At 40.1% G+C, this 24688-nt stretch overlaps 1 protein-coding gene across 1 annotated transcript in view; it reads right to left on the reverse strand.

The window, feature by feature from the left end:
* Window positions 1–24688, reverse strand: part of adamtsl3 (ADAMTS-like 3) — a 149598-nt gene that overhangs the window by 45266 nt on the left and 79644 nt on the right. The window contains exons 4-8 of the mRNA XM_080458097.1: window positions 22624–22751; window positions 18370–18415; window positions 15318–15554; window positions 10134–10260; window positions 2744–2818 (exon numbers count right to left, since the gene is read on the reverse strand). Coding sequence (XP_080314223.1) covers window positions 2744–2818; window positions 10134–10260; window positions 15318–15554; window positions 18370–18415; window positions 22624–22751 — 613 coding nt within the window. The remainder of the gene's footprint in view (window positions 1–2743; window positions 2819–10133; window positions 10261–15317; window positions 15555–18369; window positions 18416–22623; window positions 22752–24688) is intronic.

Raw genomic sequence — 24688 nt, forward strand, 5'->3', positions numbered from 1 at the left:
AAGAAGTGTCGGTAGGATTTAAACTCATACCACAGTATAAAAAGCATATGAGATACCGTCAGATAAAGTTTGGTAAGACAGATCAAACCTTTCCACATGAACACAACTGGAAATCAATAATTGAGCTCCAGTGAAGACAGGTTCTGCTCTAAGGAGTTTTCGTTTTTGGAGGGTTTGCACAGTTTTTGTCCAATTAGACATTGGCAGGGGAAGACTTCTGTCTCAAGGAGGAGTTGAAGCATCTCCAGATCTGAGATATGGACATTGGAGACTGCCGATCGATAGTGAAGTTGGAGAATGTTGAGGTCTTGGACACTGGCTTGGCTTCAGTGTTGTTTTGGTCAATGCCCAAAGCTCAAGATCACTGCACTTGTTTGTCATAATAATGTACTTCAAGCTGTCTTTAGTCCCCTCACTAGAGGTTTGCTGAGCTGAAAGAACTGCTGGCAACACCCGAGTCTGCAGATCAATCTTATCTTCATCCCAGATGCATCTTTGCTCGAGGAAGAAACATATTCTCAAACTCACAAAGCAAGTCCTCCTGTCAGTATTTTACAATCCCAGACGGAAACAGACAATAAGCAAAAGTGCTGGTCTCACCCTGATGGCTTCTCATCAAGACTAAACTAACATTAAAACGTCTTCCTCTTTGGTTTTAATCACATTCATTTTGAAAGCAACACAAGCACAAGCACGAGCACGAACACACACACACACACACACACACACACACACACACACACACACACACACACACACACACACACACACACACACACACACACACACACTCACTCACTCACTCAGTTTCATCATCAATTACAATCTAAAACTCTTCCAGTGCTCCTTGACAATCTAAATCTGCCCCCTCGCAGGGTGTAACAGCTACAATCTCTTTGTTGATCCTGCAGATAAACAGTGAGAGGTTGGAAAGCAGGTGAGCTTGGACATAATTCTTATTCCTAAGACTGGCTTTTGAGGCAGTCTCTTTCCTCGTGGCATAATTTGTGCTCATATAATTAGAACATGGCTAAAAATTCAAGACAAACTACTGCAAGAGTCCATCTCTGTTTGTGTCTCCACAACAGTTGTATGTGCTCTCGGTACTGTTCAAGCTCTAACCGTCAGCAGATCTTTATCTGATGCAAAGTCGCTTCTAAATTCTTTTCTTGGTTCAAAACCTGCTAGCTGAGTCCATATTCAGAGAAAGACAAAGATAAAAAGTCATATTCTGTCCTTCCTCTTTTCAAACCTGCAGTGAAGTGTAGTTAAAGAACGTACAAAGAATCCACTCGGGACAAAGAAATCAACCAAAAGTGAATGACTGACACAGCTTATGTGAAAACATAACCAGGCCAGAGAAAAACAAATATCAAAAACACGCAATACTTTCAGAGCGAGGCCAGAGATCACCAATGTTTTCTTTTGAGCTCAAAATGTTATTTAAAGTATTCCCCCCAAAAAAGAGAGCTGGTCTAAAAACATCCTGCTAGGATCTCGTTGCTTCATGTCCACCATAAATCAGCTAAATGCTCAAAATCATTTCACATTTCAACTCATTCAATTATTTTTATTTGTCTTTTTCAGTGAGCTCAACTTAAATTTCAGGATGTGATATTTACTTTCAGAGTTCATGAAGTTGTGTTAAACTGAGCTGGATGTGTGTTAGATTGCCTCTCTGCTGTTTGTGATCTATTTCTCTTTCTTCTTGTTTCTCCAGTCTTGCTCATCCCCCACAGTATTTGCCAGCAGATCACGGATGATCTGTAAAAGTCATTCTGAGGTAAATCCTGGATTCCAGAGCACAAATCCAGTAAACCTCACAGCTCTTTATGATATCAGACTGTCAGAGCTGGAGAATATTAGCAGGAGGCTTCCATTCCTAAAGCTTGGATTTACTTCACTCAACAAGAAAAACAGCAGGAAATCAAGTTTAACCTGCTTAATAACTGATTTTGGATGTAAATCAGAGGATTCAGTCCATGTAGGATGTTAAGGTACGCTGTCAAGATAAATTAACTGAATATCCGGAGGATTAAGGTTTCAATTCGCATTTTGGTTGACAGCAATTTCACTGAGAGTGTATCTGAAAATGTGTTTTAACTGTACTGAATAAAATAAAATTCGTGTCAACAAAATAAAAAACAGAAATGAGTTCAGACTGAAATTGAAGTGAAGGAGAAGAAATCATACGAGAATCAGTCTGGTTTGAGAGTTCCTGGTTGTTATGCGCTTAAAAGTTACTGAAATATATCGGCAGGAATTGCCTGTTGAAGTGAACACATGTACATGTGTGAACATGTATACGAGATGAAGCCTGTCCAGCCTATATTTTCCCTTTTCCGCTAATTTACTTTTACATGGATTTTACTGTGAAGTCTTCACAAGCATTAAAGTTGCGTCATCAAAATTCAATCACAAAACGATATACTGTTAACTTCTGTGTCTCAAATGTGTTTTATATTCAAATAAATAATACTTTTGAACACTTTTCTTTTTTGAGGATTTCTTCTTGTAAACACCAAAATCCAAAGCACGATGGGAATATTTCTCAGTCCCAGTCTCCACTGCCAAGAAAACCCTCCTCTCACTAACTGCACCATGAACATAAATGGGATATTGTTCACAGTCAGATCTTCCTTCAGACCAGAGCAACGGTGCAAAAGCAGGTCAGCAGGTATCAAACGTCCATCAGAGCAAGAGGATGTGAGCACAGAGTTTGGACCGAAGTGTCTTTACTCACCGATCATATCGGGGCCTTTGGCGCTGAGCCTGAGGAAGCGACTTCCCACCGGCACCTCCAGCACCGTCTTCACAGCTGCACACACACACACACACACACACACACACACACACACACACACACACACACACACACACACACACACACACACACACACACACACACACACACACACACGGAAAAGTTTTCTTTGAGGATGCAGGACGACACAATATTCTGCTGAGTCACATCAAACGAATGTTACACAGGTTCCGAAAATAAATCTGAACCGGAGAAGCAAATCTTTCTGCTCATGTTCTGAAACGTGAACACAATGCGCAAACAAACACATTTGTGATGATAGCTGATGCATTGTGGACCAACTTGTTCTTCAAGTTTATTCAAATCTCAGAGTGCAGTTTGCTGGGAGACAGAAATTTCCTGAAAATGCAGACTACTGTATCCAAAAAAACCAAAAGCATACTTGTAAACTTTCTATACCATTTGTGTCAAACATAAGGCACGTGGGCCAAAACTGGCCACAAGAGGCTCCAATCTGGCACCAAACCACCAAGCATACATTTTTATAACTAACTTCTAAAGAGTTGTGGACACAACACAAAACAGAACCGTGCTGAGATATGAGTGATGCTGCCATGACGGCGAGTCACCGCATTGCTATCAATCGAGCCTCAAAGCCGTGCTGTTTGTAAAAACATGCGTAATGCAATAGCTACAGGGGAAGTTTTTAGGACATTTCACTGTGTGTTGCAGCAGAGGGTTTCATTAAAATTGGGTTTATGTTGAGATTGTACTAATTGTTTGGTTTTGTTAAAATATTGATATTTTTATCACATATTTGCTGCACCACAACAAAGAAAAACATCAAAGTTTGAATTTAAAAATGATCATGGCACAATCTAACCAGTCCGGTTCACTGGAGATGAAATCAGCCTCTGAATTAAAATGTGTTTTGACATCCCTGTTCAGTTTAGTACAAAGGTTTTAGACCAGATTATGAAAAAGTCTGTAAAGTGAGAATATTTCACAAATCGAAGGAGAAATGTTTTTTTATTTTTCAATGTGAAGAAAATCCAAAGTGAATAAACATAATGAAAATCAACAGTTGCCTTCACAGAACATCAATCCTTGGTAAACTTGAACACAGTTGTTGAAGAATCTCTGCTGGGAGGTTGTTGTTGAAAAAGTACCAGTCTTTTAGTTCCTTTCAAAAAGTGCCAACAGACTTCCTGACGTTGACATTAAGTTGTTACTGAAGTCTTCATCACCATGGGAACTGGGATGTTGAGGTTGCAGTGACTCGGCTGCAGCAACGAACAGAACATCAGACTTGAACCTCTATCTAGACCCAGACACGAAGAAGAGAGCAGCGAGTTCTGAACCATTTGAGTCCTCCTCATAGTCTGAATGAATTGATCATTATACAGGCAGATGGAGGGACAGTGGAGGGCTGCTCCCAGCATGGCTCGGAGCTCCACTCCAATCCTCTTTATTCATCACAGAGAAATCAGACGAATATTCAATATTCACCAACACGTGTGCTGTCCGTACTGAGGCTGCTGCAGCTTCTTATCCCTTTCCTTTGGGCTGACTTTGACGACTTTCTGGAATCCTCCTATCTGCTAGATAATATTGTCACAGTGGTCAAAACTGATGACTTCCAACATTTTGGATTGAGTTCATTAAATAACTCTGTATTGTCAGGCTGAGATTCAAAATCAACATTAGGATTAAAAACATCTGACGACTGATGTTTGTCCCTGTTCATCATCCAAGATAACTACACAGGAGACTGATTCATAACTATCCTGATGATTTCTAAATTGTATGTGTTTCCTCTGTAACACTGAAAGACTTTTGTCTTATTGGAGGATGGATTTGTTCTCAGACTGTGGAGATATTGGATTATTGTGAAATCTCTGGATAAAGAGGAGCCGATCAGAAACCTGATCATCAGCATTTAAAGGGACCAGAAGCACAAACCAAGAGTCAGTAGCAACAGCAGAATGAGACATTTAGTAATAGCAGAGCTGATATGGACATTTTATGATGATTGTTTAGTTTTTTTTAAGAAACAGCTTTCTAACTTTACAAGATTTGTTTATAAAAAGTTTTGTTACACTAAACAAATGAAGTAAGTTCAGCCGAGTTTGAGTGAATCAGTTATTAAACCCTCACAACGCTGAAAGCTCATCCAATGTGTCACACACATATCATACATGTACATTGCTAAAAGAGGCCTGAAATGAGTTACTTTCCCAAATCATCTACTTTTTGTTTGATTTAAATTTAAAAAGCAACTGCACAACTCAGTTATGAGTAAATGTTATTCAACATCACTTTCTGATTTTCAGACTTTCAGTCACTTTCACAAGTCTGATCAGTTGCATTAGAAATCACTGCTCATGCTTGACTTGCATTGATGCGTCGTTCAGTCTCTGTTTGCAGTAAATGTTGTTTTTTTTTTTTTATTTGGTGAGCGCTGACTCAAAGAGACCACCACACCACAGTCTCCTACATTTCTACATTACATTTGCCCCGATCACACCCGGAGATCTAAATAACATCCACATGTGTGCTGTTACATGTCAGACAGCCTAGCTAACTAGTCAATCACGAGACCCTCCTGAGTACACAGGGAGGTCACACTCGCAGTGCACGCAAACAGCACAGAGGTAAACTATTGAAGGTATTGACTGCCGTGGAAAAACTGAATTTAGTTTCCTGCTTCTTTATTTAAAGCAGAGGGCTTTTCCCTTTCAGCTTTAACAAGGAGGTGTTATAATGAGGTGAGACCTTTATGGACAAATGGTGTGTTAAATCTATTCTCTACACTTTATGAACGTTAGTTTTTCTCTTGGCAACAAATGAGAGCTGAGCTCAAACAATGAAGCTGCTCTGGCAGCAGCCACTGGGCTTCGCCCCGTTAGATATTTGAAAACGTCATCTGCAAGACTTCAAATTTATGGCAGCAAGGAAATAAATTACGCTGCAGAAATTTGCATTTTTCTCTGTCGTTTAAAATGCAGATTAAACATAAAGAAATGTGTTTATTTCTTTTTTTACTGTGACCTTCAAAGTAAATTAGGGGAATGAAATATAGATGAACAGGTATGAGCTCATTTCAGGAGCCGACTCGATACGTAAACTCCAGCTTTAGGGAATACTGAAACCAATTCATATTCCAAATGCAATGAATGATAAACAGTGACTTCCTGAATAATGGATGAGGAGGAACAAAGGTGATGCACTACATCTCAGTAAATAAATTCATTTAGTGAGTTAATCCTAAATGATGGTGATTGGTTTACTATATCAGCTCCTCTCTGTGGGACGTTAAAACTGAGGGCGAGGCGGGGAGGTCTCCTCAGGGAAACTTTCAAACTGAATGGAAAAAGTACAAATGAGTGTGACAGGTAGAGCAGCTCCGGGCCAGGAAACTTTGATTCTTGTGTCAGACTGCTTTACAGGTTCCCCACTGGTCCGGGAGAAAATGAGCGCTGGCACCGAGTCACACTCGGGTCACGTCCCAGTGCAGCGCTGAGTCTGAGCAACCTGCAGTATGTTTCCACAGGACCAGGAACACAAGAAGTAATGCAAATACACCTGGATTGATTCTCACATGTGATTCAAACTTTGTACTTCACACCATTAAAATCACTGAATCTTAAAAGTTCAGCAGGTGAGAGAAAACGTCCTTCTTATGAAGATTTTGAAAGAAATCCTCTCAGTCAGGCCGGATCTGATCAGGTCAGTCACTGATGTTCTGTTTGGAGGATTTGCTGATTCCTGCTGGCTGAAGTCAGCCAGATAAAGAAAGATGTAATAAGTCTCAGTATAGCTAATCAGCCTTGACACGATTGCAGATGCTTCTCAAAGTCTTGAAATCAGAGCTGGAGTTCTTCAACACTACTCGGTGTTGTAGTTTGGACTCATATTCTATGTAGTAAACTACATCGTTGCACCGCCTCTTGTTTAACACCTTTGAATCACTTCAAACAAAGGAAAGCAATATGTTCAATGTGTTTATGTCTACGTGTCAGAACAAATCCTATTCAGTGTATTATAGGTGACATGTTTGCTTCAGAATGATGGGACCAGATTTCAAAACTTTCTGTGCGTCTTCCCTCCAGAAATCTCCTCCCATCTCCTTTCAGGGATCATTTCAAAAGGCTCTCAGTGACAGGACAGACATTTCCTCCATCCCATCTGGAGGGATTCACAAGTCTTTTCTAGGCTCAGACGGATGATCTTTGGAGCGGGTCTTGTTGTGGCTTCACGGGCTCGTCTGAGTTGGACATGCCTGGTAAACCTCTGCCGAGAGGCTGGAAGCTTCCTCACCAGATGCTCCAAATTGCTTCTCTCACTTCCAACTCCTAACCTTTACAGACTTTGGTTTCACTGTATATATTCTCGTGGGCTTGGTACAAACGTCTTAGCTCTTTCTAACTGGAAATCTCCGTTGTCGCACACATTAAAAGCCAAACAAATACAGTATTTCCATGACCTTTTCACACTGGGATTCTGTCATTCATTTGTAGCACTAATTACAAGGCCAAGCAACTCAATTTGAGGCATTACTCAAACAGCTCAATAGTGAATAACTCTGCTATGCACAGAAGTTGATTCAAATCATTTCTGTCAATCAGTATTTTTTCTCTCACACTGACATAAATTAGGAAGGCTGTCAATCGTTCTGACACATTAGATTACAGAGGACAGATTATTGGGGGGTGGTTATCAGTCAAAATAACAACCAATAAAAAAGGCTTGTACAACTTTTGGTTATGTATATTTGCTGTCTATTCCTATACTTTTGCAGTATTTCCATATATATTTCCATGTCAGTGAGTTCTAAAACTACTTGTTCTCTCAGCTTCAGTCAGAATAATGTTCCCTCCTGCAGTGGATGGACGTCCTGTCCTGAACTTCTGACACAGACGACTTCCGTATGATGCTTCTGCTCACTGTCATGGTGTCACTACATGGACGGACACTCAATATATCATCTGCTGATATACAGAGAACTGCCTCTCTGTTTGTTTCCTTTTGGCCATACTTACATACAATGTCCTAATATTCATTCACGGTGACAGTAAATATCATTGTGACACATTAGATGGCAGATGACTGAGTCAGTCATAATGAGACAATGAGAAAGTCTGATAAAACTTGTGGTTATGAGGATTTATATTTTACACTTAGTGAGACTTGGGGAAAAGCTAAACAGTCGAGGAAAAGCAATCAAGCACACTCCCATATGAAAAATGCATTTTTCACAATTTCAGTATTACGGTTCGGTTTTAATTGTTATTTATGCTGCTGGTGTTTCCACAGGCAAAAGAGATTAAAATGAGGAATATAAAGCAGATATTTTGTAGGGTATAGTCCAGCTGAAAGCTACATTTCCATAAAAAAAAGTTTCAATCAAAGTTGAATGTTGAGCAGTGAATGTCCTGTGTTTTGGTTGATTTGATGATTTTTGAGTATTTTAAGAAATCTCAGTCAAAGAACTACAGATGTCTTTGTTGGTACTTTAACGCCGGTTTGATCGGTGCTCAGCCAGTTTTTGTTTTGAAGCTGAAGTGAAAACTGAATCCAATTTTGTTTCCAAACAAACATTCACCTTGATAGGCCGACGAGGGTTTACTTTTAATGAATTAAATCTCAGAAATAAATATCTGGAATGTTCATCTCTGGGTGTTCAGCTTGAGCCAAACCTGCAAGAAACAAGCCACTGAGGCATTAATGGTGAAACTCCATCTGTTAGTGGGTTGACTGGTGGAGCCAGATGACATTTGGACCGTTTCAACTTCGGTAAATAAATAAATGCTGGAGGAGACGAGAGAGGAGCCAAACAACACTGTGATGACTCCTGAGAGCCTGTGACCAACTGCGCCAGGACTGACGGGCAAAACCAGGTGAGATCCAAAGAGAAATCTCTACTGTTGTAACATTCCTGTGATGGAGGCTCAATGGGAAGTGAATGGGGCAGAGATACAGAGTTAATTTTGGCCACAGCTATAAAAGCAGTCAAGTGACATTGAGATGACGGCAGACTTCATGTTCCTTCAATAGTTTGTTTCTCTTCCTGCTGCCACTGATGAATGGTTCAGAGTTTAAAACTAAAGCTTGTCGTCACCCAACATCTGCTCATCAGAGGGGTTTCACAGTGCTCAGTTCATTTCTAATAGGTGGACTACTAATGTTTTGATACCACATACCTTACATTTTGATCCAAAATCAGCTGGTATCACTGATACATTAATGATTCACCTTTCAGATACTGATATGACTCCAGTGCAGAGGCTGGACTGAAAACTACAATGACGATAGTGATTTCAATCTGCACACCAATACTGATGCTGATATACTGATATGATACATTATACATTATACAAATACAAAATATTTGAATAATGTATACAACAAAACATTATACAAACAAATATCATATGTTATTACCATTGAGATCACTGATAGTGCACCAACACGTGCTGATACAGACATGATAGTTTGGTCAATGATTAAACATAGTATTCAGATCAGGAAGATTGAGCAGGATCTTTCTAACTACATCAATAAAATGACACAAAGAGACACAATATTCTTACTTAATCATATTTCACAATGATCTTAGATCACCTCGATGTTATTATAGGGGTGTAGTTAATTTTATTTTGACAGATAGAAGATCTAATTGCTCCTGCCATCCCATTGTAACAGTTTTTTTTTAATAAAGTATCATGCAATAAAATCATAATCTAAAATAATTAAGACACTTTTAGCACAGGGAGTATCAAACAATTGAAAGACTGCAATGCCACAATTTGTTCAGAAGTAAATAAATAAAATAGACAAGATAAAAAAAGAAGTGAAAAGCTGAACTGCCCAGTGCAAAAACTGGTGAAACAAAAGGGATTTTAAATATGATAGCTACAGAAGCACTGATGAGTGAGTCAAAACATTTTCTGGAAACCATCACACACTATTAGGAGGACTTCCTAAACACTCATCCTTTCAGAACCAAATGGGAAACATACAGTACGATCATTTAATCGAAGCAGTTGCTCTTGATAATTACACTTACAGTATTTGCTGTGGACCAAAGCTAGAAGTTTTACTTTGGGTCTTTAACGTGCGTCAAAAGATTTAACCATGGGGTCCGAGAGCAGTCATGTTTCTCTGCTCGTCGGAGAAGACCCATATGAAACTGCCACGTATTGATAGTTACTTAGTCACTGGTAACTTGCGAGATCTGGCTGAATGATCTTAATGTTTCATGGCTAAAACACAAAGAGGTTTGTATTAAGTGACACTCAGTAGTTGAACTCAGGTGAATAAACACATGTTGTGGGTGGAATCATTTGGAGGCCAGTCAGCTACCTACGTTGTTCTGCTGTCAGGTGGGGCAGGGCCTGTCCTCGTACCAACCGGCACGTTGACCCATCGCCGCCACAGACGCCGCAGTTGTCTTCTCGGGCGCCGCTGGCCAGCTGCCGGTCACAGCCCACCTCCTGTACACACATCAGAATACACACTGAGATGAAGACATGAGGCAGATACATAGCTGCACAGACAATCAAAGGCTGGATTAAATATAACATGAACAGAGCAGCAGAGTGTCTAATTGTTTTGATAAAAAGACATATTTGTTCCATTGAATTAAATTAACATGTTCTTCATGTTTTAAATATTGTTTCTGATCCATCCAGTCACTGGGTTTGTTCATACTGCCTATAGTCTTCTTTGTTTTCGTCACAGTCACTCTGAGTTTCAGGAGAGATGAAGACAACTCTGCTTTCACAGATGATCCACACAACAATCTTTTAGGGGAAAATCATCTCATCTGTCTTCTCAAGACTTGCTGACACCAGCTGGGTTTCAATGACAAATTGCAAAGATTCACAGAAGCAACAACGCTGAAGAAAGATTATAAGATACTGAGGTTTCATTCATCCATCTTCTAATCCCGTTCCAGCCGACATCAAGCAGGAGGCAGAGTACTGCCTGTACAGCCACACAGAGAGCTTTGATCTCAGAGGCTTTTTCTCATATCCAGCAGGCAGACAGCTCTCTGCAGCAATAAATTTAACTTTGCTCATGAGCAGATCAGATATCAGACCTGCCTGATACTCAGTGAGAAGTTTGAATCCTTCTTTCTTACAGATCTGCTTCTCTGACCGTCTTCCTGTCTGCTCCACAAAACTTCAGCTGGTTTTCCTCCCACTGGACATTACCCTGCAGGATCATTTCTTTATATGTCTTATTCTATATGTGTGTCCTGTCTGGCAGCTCAGGCCATCAGTGAGACAGAAACGAGAACTTTATGGTGCTAAAATAGATTCATCCTCTTAAGGCATCCTTTTTCTGTTTATTATTGATTTATTGTTGAGGACACCAGACTGGAGAAGAGAGCAAGAGGCAGAAAGCACACAACAGTGCTGACAACATCACATCCAAAGAATGTGATTATATTGCAGAGAGAGAAAATCAACTTGCTGTCTGTCTTAAGCCAGCATTTCTTCTATCCTCTCAAGTCTGTCGTGGTTCACATGAAGTCCAACTCACATGAAATATATTATTGTTCTCTCTGTCTGCAGCTGGATTTTATGCTGCTGTATTATTAATCCACACACACACACACAACAGGAGGGATTGGCCTCATTCCGTCACTAACTAACTTCCTGCCGCCGTACCACAGAAAGCGGCCCTCCTTCCTGTGCCGCTGCCTCTGTCGCCGTGCGACGCCGTTTCAGGGCCGACATGGCCGACATGGCCAGTGGCCTCTCTGCACGCCACGCCCGACATCTGCTGCTGCCTGTGTACCTGTGTGTAAATCTGCTCTGACTGTTGGGAGAGTTTCTGTTTAATGAGGCACCAGAAATCACCGGCAATAGTTTCAAACTGTGTTCAACTCCACTTCTCCTTAACAACTCAAACCAGAGAGGCGGAGGAGGAAATGAGCTGTATTTGTGCGAGTGTGTGTATCTGTGCTTGTGTATTTATTTCTATTGTCAGGACAATATCTGATTCGACACCGTCATTATAGTGACTTCTTTTTTGAGGCAGAGACATGTCAGACTACATCTGTTGTTCTCAAAACGTGGAGTGCACGAGACCCAACATCCAGTTTCATCATGGGATGGTTTCTGGGTGGAGCTGTGAATAAACGCTTGTGGCTCCTATCATCAGCTTCAAACACAGAGGGACCGAGAGAGAGGTTAGGAAACCGAACTATTCATTAAGGAAATGAAAAGAAAACAAGAAGGTGCTTCAGAAAGAAAGAAGAAAAACTGATAACATGTATGTCACTAAAGGTGCTTATCTTACTCTCAGATTGACCGTAAATATGAGAGAAGATGGTCTGAAGTCCAACAAATAAAAAGACAACTGAATATATTACACCTGACTCTCACCACAAAATCAACAGAGTTGTTCCAGAGAAAAACTACAAACTGTGAGAAGGAAAATCACGACACAACAGCAGCTTGAGTCAATTACAAAGGTGTGCAGTGTTTGACTTTTAATAGAGAAAGTGTTTTTTTCAAGATGCGTTAGAAAAAGAAAACCTGTGAAAACATACAGGTTCTGATTAATTAAGATCACGTGGAGCGTGTGGTAAATATATCTCACTTTCAGTTTACATGCGCTTGTTACAGGTGAGAATAATACCTGACTCATCAAGAAAAGTTTGAGAACTACTGGATGAAGGTGATGGTGAGGTTGAAGTTTGACAAATTGTAGTCATGTTGAGTTTAGATTAAATCTGCAGGAAATGAATGGAAGTCACATTATTTCCCCCAATAGATCTGAGAACAACTTTTACAGGGATGAAAACTTTGTTTTCAAGAACATTGTGTTCCTGAACTGTGTGTCTGCAGCGTTTTGCCAAATAAAATAACCTCACCTTTTAAAGGTGACTATTCTGCTCCACTTTAACCTCTGAATTGTTCTATTTTTGCATGTTTTTAATTTTCTTTTCTTTGACAAAACACACTGTTTCCTGTATTTGTTGCAAACCCACATGCTGCACTAACATCTCTATTATTATTGAGGTCACGTGAACAGTTTTACGGTTTTATTACAGAACAACGCAGATGAAAGTGACACTAATGAAAATGGCACGGCTGCACAATGAAGATAAATAAAAGACAAATCTTTTCTAAACCATCACTGACAGCCTGTGTGAAACCAGAACTACACTGTTCATCCTCCATGTCATCTCTATCTGCTGGAGGAAGTCAGCAAATATTATAACACCCACTGTACACCTGACTGACAGAAAGCCATCACTCTACTGACAGTTGACAGCAGGACTGTTCTGTATTCATATCTGAAGACTGTAGGCACCTGCTGTGGTGATGAACGTAGACCTCCAGGAAGATTTAAGAAGAGGTCGGACAACGAGGCTACATCCTGTGACTTTTACTTCATGAACTATGCTGTGACATGAGAGGAAATTCTGATAGTTGCAAACAGTATTCAAGAAACTCAAATCTAAACAACAAGAACATTTTTCATGGTTATTTTGTAATTTATTCAGTGGACCTGATCAGAGAACTTTTCTCTCCAATGATTCACTTGATGCACTAAAAAGGAAACTCAATGATCAACTAAATGAAACAAATTTTAGCCTCTGAACATTTTGCATCATGAGAAACAATTTAACAACTTACATTTCTACGCTTCATTTAGCTGAGGAGTCGCCGCGTCATGTCATTAACTGCATTATGGATGAAGAAAAACTTTATCTGGAGATGTACACGTAAGTTACAGACTATTGGTTTAGTCCTTATATATGTCTTCATGGAGAAAATGCTCTTTTGGTGCTTGAATTGGTTGCAGAATCCTTTGTTAATGTCAAGTTTCCCAGGAAGTTCAATTCTTCAGCACAATACATGTTTCAAGATTGTCAATGATTTCAACAAAGTCCACACAGTGTCTGCATCTCATCACCAGTCATCTGTGTTTACACACACATTCATGGCTCAGCTCAGCAGACAACAGTGGAGTCACACACGTTCCAGGATGAGAGAAAACAAGAGTTCACACACAGAAAGACTCTCCACAGACACAAATTGGATCAGAGTGAGGTTATAGTCCAGGGCTCTGCTGTCGTTCAATGTTGGTTTACATATTCCACAAATAACATGATTTTATATGAAGGCATGTGGTAAAATGTTCAGCGTTATAAGAAAGTCCTCAAGTATTTTCTCACTGGAAGCAGTTCATAGTGAACTTCCAAAAACGAAGCTAAAATAAAAATAGTCTCCCTGATGTGATTATGAGACTGCAGGGACCAGAGTCCCATGTTTCAGTGCCTCCTTTCATTTCATGGTGGCCCATTATTACTGGTGGGACTATATTACTGACTACAAAGCAAAGCTGCTAAATATGGCTGCTAAACACAAAGTAAACAATCCTTCCAGAATATATTTGACTTATCAGTGACTGTGTCTTTTTTTTTTTTGCCAAAACAAAATGTGTTTTAATGTTCAAGTGATAAAGCCCCCAAGTGGCTGTTTTCCATCTGACTCTTGTTTGTTGGAAGCGAAGGAGGAAATCTGCTGATGTGATTACAGAGCAACACACTGCAGAAGGAGGGAGCGAGGATGGACAGATGGGTCAGCTAAATGTGGGATTTCAACACAGGAGAACGTTCCTCGTTTCCTGTTTCCTCTCACCAGACAACACAGATGCTTTTTACCATGACCACAGTCATTCCACAATCTCACCCACATTGTTACTGGACCCACAGGGACTGAGCTCCCCTGACGAGCATCTATCACTCATTTCAGCCCAAAGTCTGATTTAACTGACCTTCCACTGTCTTTTTACAGAAACAGAAAATTGTTATTTAAGAATGATTCACTTCTTTAGTAGGTGCATTTGTTTCATGTTGTGGGGCAATATGAGGCTGTGCAGTAGAAGAGAACTATGTTCTCTGCATAATGTTGCTAAAAAATTCAATCTGGTCTGCATCTCAATCACAAGTACAGAGAACAAAATCATCCTGACATAATAACACATACTCGTATCATTTTTCATGTTGGGGAGGATTTATAGTCTTTAATAATTTTCTCTTCAATAAGTCAGGTGGTTCAGACCCAGAAGCATCCCTATGTCATTATGTTCCCTCCACCGTACTTTACAGTGGGGATGATGTTCTCATGTTTTTATGTTCATTTGATCCAATTCGTTCATGAAATTCATCCAGTTTGTTCCCATCAAAGGCAAAAACATCTGTTCCTAAAATTACAGACTTAATGTAAAACCTCAACATTGTCTTGAAGTACAAGTACTTAGTGTACGCTCAGTGTAATTCTTTTGAATTTTGTGTTGCATTTGAAATAAAAAAAAAAAAGCTATATGTGATTGTGCACTCCTCACAAACAGGGGGTCTACTGAAACCACATGAGACGTAAGCGTCTCATTGGAGGACTGGACAAACTGAATTCTCTGTTGTTTCTACTCACAAGCTTCATATGATCAGAGAAATGATGCAGGTTCCTCTTCATACCATGGGTTCTACAACTTATCAAACACATTTCATTGTAAAGTACAAACTCACCTGACAAACTCCACTGATGCACATGTCCAAGGCATCTGCTCGGCACCGCGTCCCGTCCAAAACCTTGGGCGCCAGTTCAACAGTGAGACTTCTGCCTTTGGCCTGGCACCGCAGAGCACAGGGGGCAGAGGGGTCATAAGGCGCTGGCACCCACTCATAGGCCACACCTTGGTACTTGATGTCATTGTGGGCTGAACACTGCTGAGCTCGGAAATCACCCGATTCTGCAGGGCAGTCCTGAGAAGAACAGCCAGGAATAGCAAACAGATTAGAAAGTATCACAATAACTTCTGAGAAATACAATGTCTTCTAATGTTTCTAACACTTTTATTTGGAATTAGGTTTTAATCCTTGACATAACTGGGATTCTCACAGTCACCAATCCATCCAACATAATCAACTGCATCCTTGTGAACAGCTGGACATGCATCCACTTTGCTTGGTGAGAAAGCAACAGAAGCAGGTCATTTCTGACAGGTTTGTATGGAGTTCATTAAGATTTTTCTCCTAAATGCCCATTTCCAGTGAAGCTGGACTCGGATGCAGGAATGAAGACAGCATGACAGCAAATACAGCATCCATCCAAAAGCAAAGACGAAAGACAAAACTAAAACATCAAAATAACAAAGGGACAGTGGCGGCCTAGAGGTTAGTGAAGGGGGCTTCTGAGGAGAGGTTTGCAGTCTGTGAGCAAGGCACTTAACCCTCAACCTCTCATTGGATGTGAGGTAGCCCACTGCTTTACACGACTTGGTTGAATGTAGGGACCACATTTCGCTGTGCATCTGTTGTATATCGATCTTCTACAAATCCATACCACTTTATCAACTTGAACTATCCCATGATACCAGATGACACTGGGTAAAGAGGATACACCCTGGAAATGTAGGGGAAACAATCACAAACACTCACATTCACACTCACATTCACATTCACAGCTAAAATCAATTTTCAAGTCATCAATTCTTCACAGTGGGAGTGTCATGGCACCTGTGAGTGGGAAGGATATAGTTGGCAGGGTGTGAACATTTTGTTGTTAAAGTTGATGTGCATAAAGCAGAAAAATGGGCGAGCAAAAGAATTTGAGCAGGTTGACATGAACTATAATTTTTATTTTCACATGATAAACCCTTTTAAGATATACAAAGCACCATTAATAAGATCTAGCAGGTGAAAGATGATTTGAAGGTGAGCTGTGCTTCAGATTTCAGTTTGTCCTGTAGATAACGTGCAGCTAATAACTTTGTCCTGCTCTCCCACACTGAGAACTGGACTCATCCAGTCTGACACCTCAGTCTCACTCATTCACACTCAGCCTGTCTACGTATCTCGATGAGGCCTAACTAAACAGTTTGACTGCAGCCCCCGTGTGTAAAGTGGAGAGATGGGATAAATATTATCCTGGGAACACTTCCCACTGGATGTGATTGAATCTCCATAATGAATCCAGACTAAACCAATTTGTTTAGGGGAAAAAAGAAATACGACGTGTCTTCCTCTGATTGAAAACGGTGTGCGATGGTTGTTTCTACAGGCTTCATGGCTCACTGCGGTCTGGGAAAGCTCAGTCCTGCAGGAGAGCGACTCTCAGAGACATGATTGTGGTCGTCCATTCCTCAAAGATCAGATGATCACTGTTGTTATTACACAACCGATTCTCAAACAATGGTGGAAGGGAAGATATAGTTTTAGACTTTACTCACAGGAATCATATATTGTGATGAACTCATGTCACATCAAGTCATATCTTTCCATTTCTTAATGTAATGTAGTATTAAACTGTCTTCAGATCAGCAATCATCTGACTTTTCACTGAAGTACACAGTTGAAAACCTTGTGATATTGCTGAAGTGCTAATTTGAGTGAGTTCTTTCTGTTAATCACAGGCATGCTTTGAACATAACATTACATCTGTATTCATATTTTGATATGGCAGTGGGCATTGGTGGTGAGTGGATGGGTGGGGTGTGTGTGTGTGTGTGTGTGTGTGTGTGTGTGTGTGTGTGTGTGTGTGTGTGTGTGTGTGTGTGTGTGTGTGTGTGTGTGTGTGTGTGTGTGTTTTTGTGTTCTATTGTTATTTATATAGTTTGTATGAAAACAGCTCTTTAACATTAAGTAGAACTATTGTCTAATATGTTACAATTAAATACTATACTATATAAAACCTGTCTGCTGCTGTCTACATGTTGTTAATTCATCTCAGCTGCTTTGTTGCTGCTTGTCTTGATTCCTTCTCAGTATGAAACACCAGATGTTTATTCAGGAAATCAGAATGGCCCGCACAGTGCTGGCTGAAAACTCAGCTTACATGTCACAGTGTAAACATGTAAGATGAATTCGCAAAACCTATTTATCAAGATGTAACACAAAAAACTACAGTTAAATGTTTTAACAGTGTGATATTCCCACTTTGTGACACAAGGTGGTCCAATTAATCGCTGGTAAAATGTCATGAGCATTAAGACGTTTGGCAACTAAAGCCCTGTTAATATGGCAATGAGTCAAGTGAAAACGCATTGTTTTTGCATTTTTGTTTCCGAAAAGTTTGGCGTTTACACTGCAAAGTTTTGAAAACCATGTCTTCTTGATTTGGAAATGGCAGAAATGGTGCTTTTTGTTTTTGTAATGAAACCACACATAAACAGGCGTACAGAAAACAATCCACAATAAATTAACAGTAATGAGTACATGGTCATTTGCATGGACAAACAACAAATTTGAATTGTTATTACGGTCACTCTCAACTATAAAACTACCAAAGTCCCAGGATAATATGGACTCGGAATCTTGACACTCTGGAGACAAACATTGTTCTTGGTGTCCATCTTCTCGCACATGCGCTGAAGAGCTATTTACTCCGTTGCTGTGGCGCACAGTTGCAGTGTTGCATTTTCACTTGAAAGCCTCAAGTAAACTGGTTCTAAAAACTAGAAACTCAAAGCCAGTAACTCACTACTGCCACCCTGTGCGCGACGGTATCATTACCTCCTTCTTACCTTTAAAATGAATGTGGCATCTAATAGAAACAATGAGCAGTGAAGACCAGACTCACCATGTTACTGCAGGTTCTGTAGCGGATATTTCTGCCATCACAGCTCCTGCAAAGAGATGAGGAAAAAAAAAAAGCTCAAATCCACCAGATTTCAGTGATAACTGAGCAATTGTTTAAATAGTAATTGCTCATTTGGTTTAAGAGCAGTTCATGTCTCTGATCAAACACTGTTTTCTCAGTATGAGTTCCCCTGAATCAGAAAGTACTGTACTAATTAGAGAAAAATATTCAACAATTTCTGAGACACAGAAGTGAATAAATTGTATATATCATGATCTTACTAACCCATATTGCTTCCCCAATACAACCATTGTAGTTTTTTTTTTTTTTTTATGTTGGTGTAATTATTGTTTTATACTCAGCCTAGGACTGTTTTCTCTTTGCAGGTTTGTTTCTGCCTCAGTTCAATCCTTGCAAACATTTTTTTTTAAAACCATTTCAATACTTTCCCTCATGTTCACCCTCAACTTTGGTGAACTGCTCTTTGCCCAGAACTTAATGCATCAGATGACTACACACACACACACACACACACACACACACACACACACACACACACACACACACACACACACACACACACACACACACACACACACACACACACACACACACACACACACACACACACACACACACACACACACATACACATACACATATACACACATACACATACACACACACGTAATAATGAACCTGTGAACCTGAGCCTTGTGTGAAATGTGCCATGGCAGAACGTTCTTTTCCTCGTGACAGCACAGACACGCTGTTAAATCCGTTCCACCTTGTTAGCAACAATAACAACACCCAGTCTCTCAGTGTGTGTTAACTGCCATAAAGGGCTCATTTCTCCTGCGGCCGCACAATAACGTCAGACTAAACTGGTAGCAGCTCATTTGTCCCGATGCAAAGCAGGCCTGGTCTAATCTGCCAGTTAGTGCATGTCGAGAGCTGAGAAGCGTTCAGCTGGCTTCATGTTAAAACAGCACAGACAACAGCGAAGCACGGCTCCACATTAATGAAGCAATTAATAGATTTTTCCCACTGAAATACAAGAACCAGTCAACCATGGTTGGACAATCAGAGTGTGTGTGTGTGTGTGTGTGTGTGTGTGTGTGTGTGTGTGTGTGTGTGTGTGTGTGTGTGTGTGTGTGTGTGTGTGTGTGTGTGTGTGTGTGTGTGTGTGTGTGATATGTAATCATGTTTAACTGCAGCCATTTGTTCTTGACTGAAATCACAACACTGAAAAGTAGTAGTGAGTTTAACAATGGATGTTCAGACAGTCATGTCTTTGTCACGCCTGGTGTTTTCTTTTGATCATGTAAAACTAATTAGATCTTTTATTTAAATTCGATAAATATATTAAAACAAGCCTTTTTTGGACATTCACAAATGATAACCAGGCAATCGATATTTATAAAGCACATTTCAGAGGAATAATAACTTCACAAATAATTGGCAAAACATTAAAAATCAAAACATCCAAACCTGCAGTTATACATGAGCGTTCGTGCAAAGACACAAGTAATGGAATTTAATAAAATGAAAGTTTGAGAAGCTAATCTGTAGAGCTTCTTGTATTTGTGTAAATCATGACAGCGCATCACACTCTTGACTCCCAGTTCACGTAATAACAACATTGTGTTTTAGTGAAGCATCTCTTACTCTCAGTCGAATGATGCATTCATTGGAAAACATGAAAATAATATAAAACACAAACGTTCATTGTGTCTAATCAATCATAGTTAAAGATGTGTTGTTCAAAAGTAAGACTACAGAGTGTAAATGATATGATAACTAATTACCTAACCTTTTCCAAAGAGTTTTAGACTATAAATCATGAAAGATATGTGGTTTTGGTATGTTTCAACATTTGCAACATATTTTTATCATAAATGTATCTTCATCACTACAGCGGTCTACTTCTGCAGTACAATCATCCAATCACAGACAAGACACAATTGTAACACACAGTTTATCCAGCTGAAATATTCTATATGCCATCCATCTCCCCTTTGCTTCAGTGTCCCCCAAGCCTCTGTCCGAGATCCCCTCCTCTTCATTGTGTATTTCCTACTCCTCAGCCCAACTTTTCTGGAAATATAAAGTTTCACTGGTATGCAGATGACAATCAGCTCTATTTTTCCAACAAACCCACCTCCACTTTCAGACCCACCTCTCTCCAAGAATGACAGGACATTGAATTCAGTTTCTCCCCTAACTTTCTAAAACTGAACAGAGGTCCTCCTCTTTGCCTTCAAGTCGACCCTCTCAAAGGTTCATAATGCTTCCATCACCATCGGCAGCTCCTCTGTTTCCCCTTTCTCTCAGGTTAAGAGTCTGGGTGTCATCCTCAACAGGGCTCTATCATTTCAAATCCCTCGTCAGTAACGTCATTCTGTCAGCATACTTGCACCTACATACCATCAACCAACCGTTGCCCCTCCCTTTCAGCCAGCAGCACCTCCACACTGGTCAACACCCTGGTCACCTCACAGCTGGACGACTGGAATTTTAATCTGTCTGGTCTCCCTCTAAAATCCATCCTTAAACTCCAACTGGTCCAAAATGCTGCTGCCTGGATCGTCACCAAAACTCCATCCATCACATCACATAGTTCTCCTTAACCCCAACTGGCTCCAGTTTAAACAACACATTCACGTCAAAATGTTACTTCTGACATTGAAGGCCTTCCATGACCTTGATCATCCATACTTCACTGACCTCCTCCACATCTACACACCCAGCCACACCGTCAGATCTCAGATCACTGACCACCATGGGGTCCAGACACGTCAGCCGCTCAGTGCCCCACCTCTGGAATTCACTCCCAATCAACAGCCAAAGCATTCAAACCCAAGACCCTTTTGAATCCCATCTTAAAGCTTTTAAAAACAAGGATATTAATGTTAAACAATGTTGGTCTGCAGCAAATTCTTCAAGGTTTTTGTTTCTTGTTTTTTTTTTTTTTTTAATCAATAAATGCCTTTGGTATTTGTTTCAAAATGCTTCACAAATCTTCCTAGCAGTGCTGACTTCTAACAACCTCATACTGCAGCTTCATCCAAACACTTTCAGGGACATAAAGAATTAAAAATGAGTTTCTGCTCGAGTAGAAGCTCTAACATTGTAGTGAACAAAGACAGGGAGGATTTTCATTCACTTTCATGTCAGAATGATTTAAAAAAGTATTCTAAATATGTGGATTACTCCTTTGAAAAGTCATCACTGTGCTTTCTGTCATCTCTCACCACTACATTTACAGCAGGCAAAATGAAAAGTGATGATTATGACTCCAGTCGGGTGTCTTCTTGTTTCCAAATGAAAGCCAAAGGAAAAGTAATATTACTACCTGTCAAGAGTGCAGATTAAAATAACAAAACCACAATAATATAGAAGCGGCATACTGTTTTTATTCACTACTGGCCACCATTCAAGCATTAATAAAAGAAATCTTTCGACTTGTCAGTGTGATTGCCCCACTTTTCAAAGCAGGAGCTCCAAATAGGAAAACAGGCAACGATGTGACAGTTTTGTGCCAGAGCTCTACAACTCATCACAAAACCTGTGGGAGGAAGATTTTTAGACCTGTCGTCATTCAAAAGTGAACTACTTTAAGCTCATTCAGAATGTGATTTAGTAGCATGTACGTTTTATGTCAAACAAAAAACAAATACAAAGAATGGAACCTGAAAACCACATACAAATACAAGCACATGACCGTCACCACCAAGAATCTGGAAGAGTTTTAAATGTTTCTACACTCTGTTCATCATTGAGCAAGAGAATTCCAGTTCTGTCAAATGTCCATGACATTTGACACGTAAAACGCAAGCAAATGTTTTTATATACTTTTATATTCTATATGCTTTGATATTTTTCATGAGTCTGTGGTGAATGAACGTGCTCATGACATGCTTTGTGAGACTCAGTCTACTGCTGAAGTGACTGAACTGGAAACATCCGCTGCATCCTAACAATTCACCAGCATAACTCACGATTCAATATCCTGTGACATAAAGATGTGATGTGTGAGTGGAGTGGATATGCAGCCCTGACCACTTGACACTTTTAGTCATTAGCCAGTCTCATCAGCCTCTGCGGTGAGCAGCAGCTCTGCAAACAGATCACTTTCCTGGAGGACAAATCCTTTTTTTTTCTTTGTTAATGATCTGAATTCTGTCATAAAGTCGTCCCCTTTTTCACAGATGCTGTCAAATTGTGTCTCCTCAGATGCTAGTTGAAGCTTACCCGCCGTTGAGGCAGCGTCGTAGTGAGTAGGAGGCCCCGCCCCCGCAGGTTCGAGAGCAGTCGCTCCAGGGGCCCCAGGCATCCCAACCCAAGTCTCTGTCTTCATCTGAGCGGGTCGTCCTGGAGGCCTACAGGTGGACAAAAACAACACAATGTTTATTCTCTTCTACAAGCTAAACAATGACAAACTTTCCATCAAACACTTTTCTAGTTTTTTTTTTTTATCATTTCAATCAAATCACTTCACTGAAGAGCCAGAAGTTCTAAGAGTAAATTAAAATGACCTTTAAAGACCAGGCTTTGTTGCAGCATGATAGATTATGCCACCTGATTCTCAGTTGTCGCTTCTCCACTTCATAAACACAAAGACTGTGTCAAAGACTATCCACTGCTCATTGCTGTTGGTGACAACTACAACCTGACTGAGAAACATTCGCAGTAGCTAATTAACAAACAATTAATCCACCATGGTTGAGATGAATTAGAGGGTTGGTGGTTTTCTCCTATTCATGTTTTTGGTTAGTGAAGCTTCACAGGCACCTGCAATGTCTTCAACAAACAGTCCCAGAGTAAGTAGTCCTCTGATTTTAGTTGACTCCTGACAATCCTGGGTTAGTTTTACACTTTAGATATGATGGATCCAGAGAGTCATCAAGAATATTCAGGTCAAATAATAGCTCAGCGAGAAGGGCTGCCATGTTCACCTTCTTACCAGCACTTCGATAAAACTGATATTAGCACTTCAATCTATGACCGCCATGCAGACTCAGGTTAAACGTGTGAGCTTTAAAGATGTGGGAAGCATTTGTTGACCAATCATCCTCCCAACGTCCTTTTTGTGTCGTCTATCAATTCTGAATGAATGATGACTGTTTGATTACCTTACCCACTGAAGTGCTTCATCTCTTCTGTGTAACCATCTGCTAAAATGTTTAAAGTATTCCCATGTCGTGTTTGATAAGTAGACCAGGAAGTCAACCATCAGGAAAATCTAATTGTTTCATACGGACGGACATGTGAATTTAAACAAACCACATAAAATCCTTTACTCTGAACACTGGGAGCTGTGGTTTGTTAAGGTAGATATGGACAGCAGGAGTTCAAGAAACCCTGTGAAGATCCTAAATAATCAAAACTAATTTAAACACATCTGTGTACTTACTCTACAAAGTACATCATTGTCATGATCATTTCATCACAGAAATACAGAGGCAGGAGTGACAGTGAAATGATGAAACCAGCTGAAGAAGTTGCCTCAGGTGTTAAAGTAAAAGTCCTGCAGCCAGAAGGTGAGGATCTCCTCACTGATACAGCTTAAAAGCTTAAAAGTCCAGTGGGCTGTACTCGAAGTGTCAAAGCAGATATTGTGTGTGACAGCAAATCTCCACTCTGAGCGAACGCAGCATAAATTTAATTCAGTGTGACGTGGCATCAGTCAGGCTGAAAAATCACACAATTCTCCCCGAGAGCTTTAATGTTCTGTACAGATGACTGGTACACGTTTACCTACTTGGATGAACATGCTAGTAACATGCAAGTAAGTTTGAAGAGATCAGTTAACCATGAACTGATTTTAATGTGAAGGACTCCTGACTGAGACCGTGACCTCAGTGAGGAAGACTAAAAGTCCCTGCAGTAAAAAGCAGGCAAGAAAGAATATTTATTAACCTCAGGCTGGTACCTGTTTGTAAAGAACTGTGGACAAAACATCAAGTAAACACAGGCAGAATGAGAAGGTCACAGCTGAGAGGTGTTATATAATCTCAGAGGAGCCAGAGTTGAATGTCAATAAGCTATTTACAGCAGGATCAGGCTGCTGGGGCTTCGCAGCCTCACCGACCCAATGTCATTAAAGAATCTGCATTAAATTTAATAATATAAAGGTTTAAAAAGGAACTGCAGATTTTCCTTGTTTATACGACACCTTGAAAAATAGATGAAAATTAAAATGAAAAAAAATGTAATCGCACTCAGAGGCTTTAATGGTGACATTTTGAACTTTAGATGACATTTTTGCTGGAGCATGAATAAATATAATATATACTAGTTATACAGTGCGGAAAAG

Source organism: Lipophrys pholis (genome assembly GCF_963383615.2).
Source record: "Lipophrys pholis genome assembly, chromosome: 2".
In the NCBI taxonomy this organism is placed as follows: Eukaryota; Metazoa; Chordata; class Actinopteri; order Blenniiformes; family Blenniidae; genus Lipophrys; species Lipophrys pholis.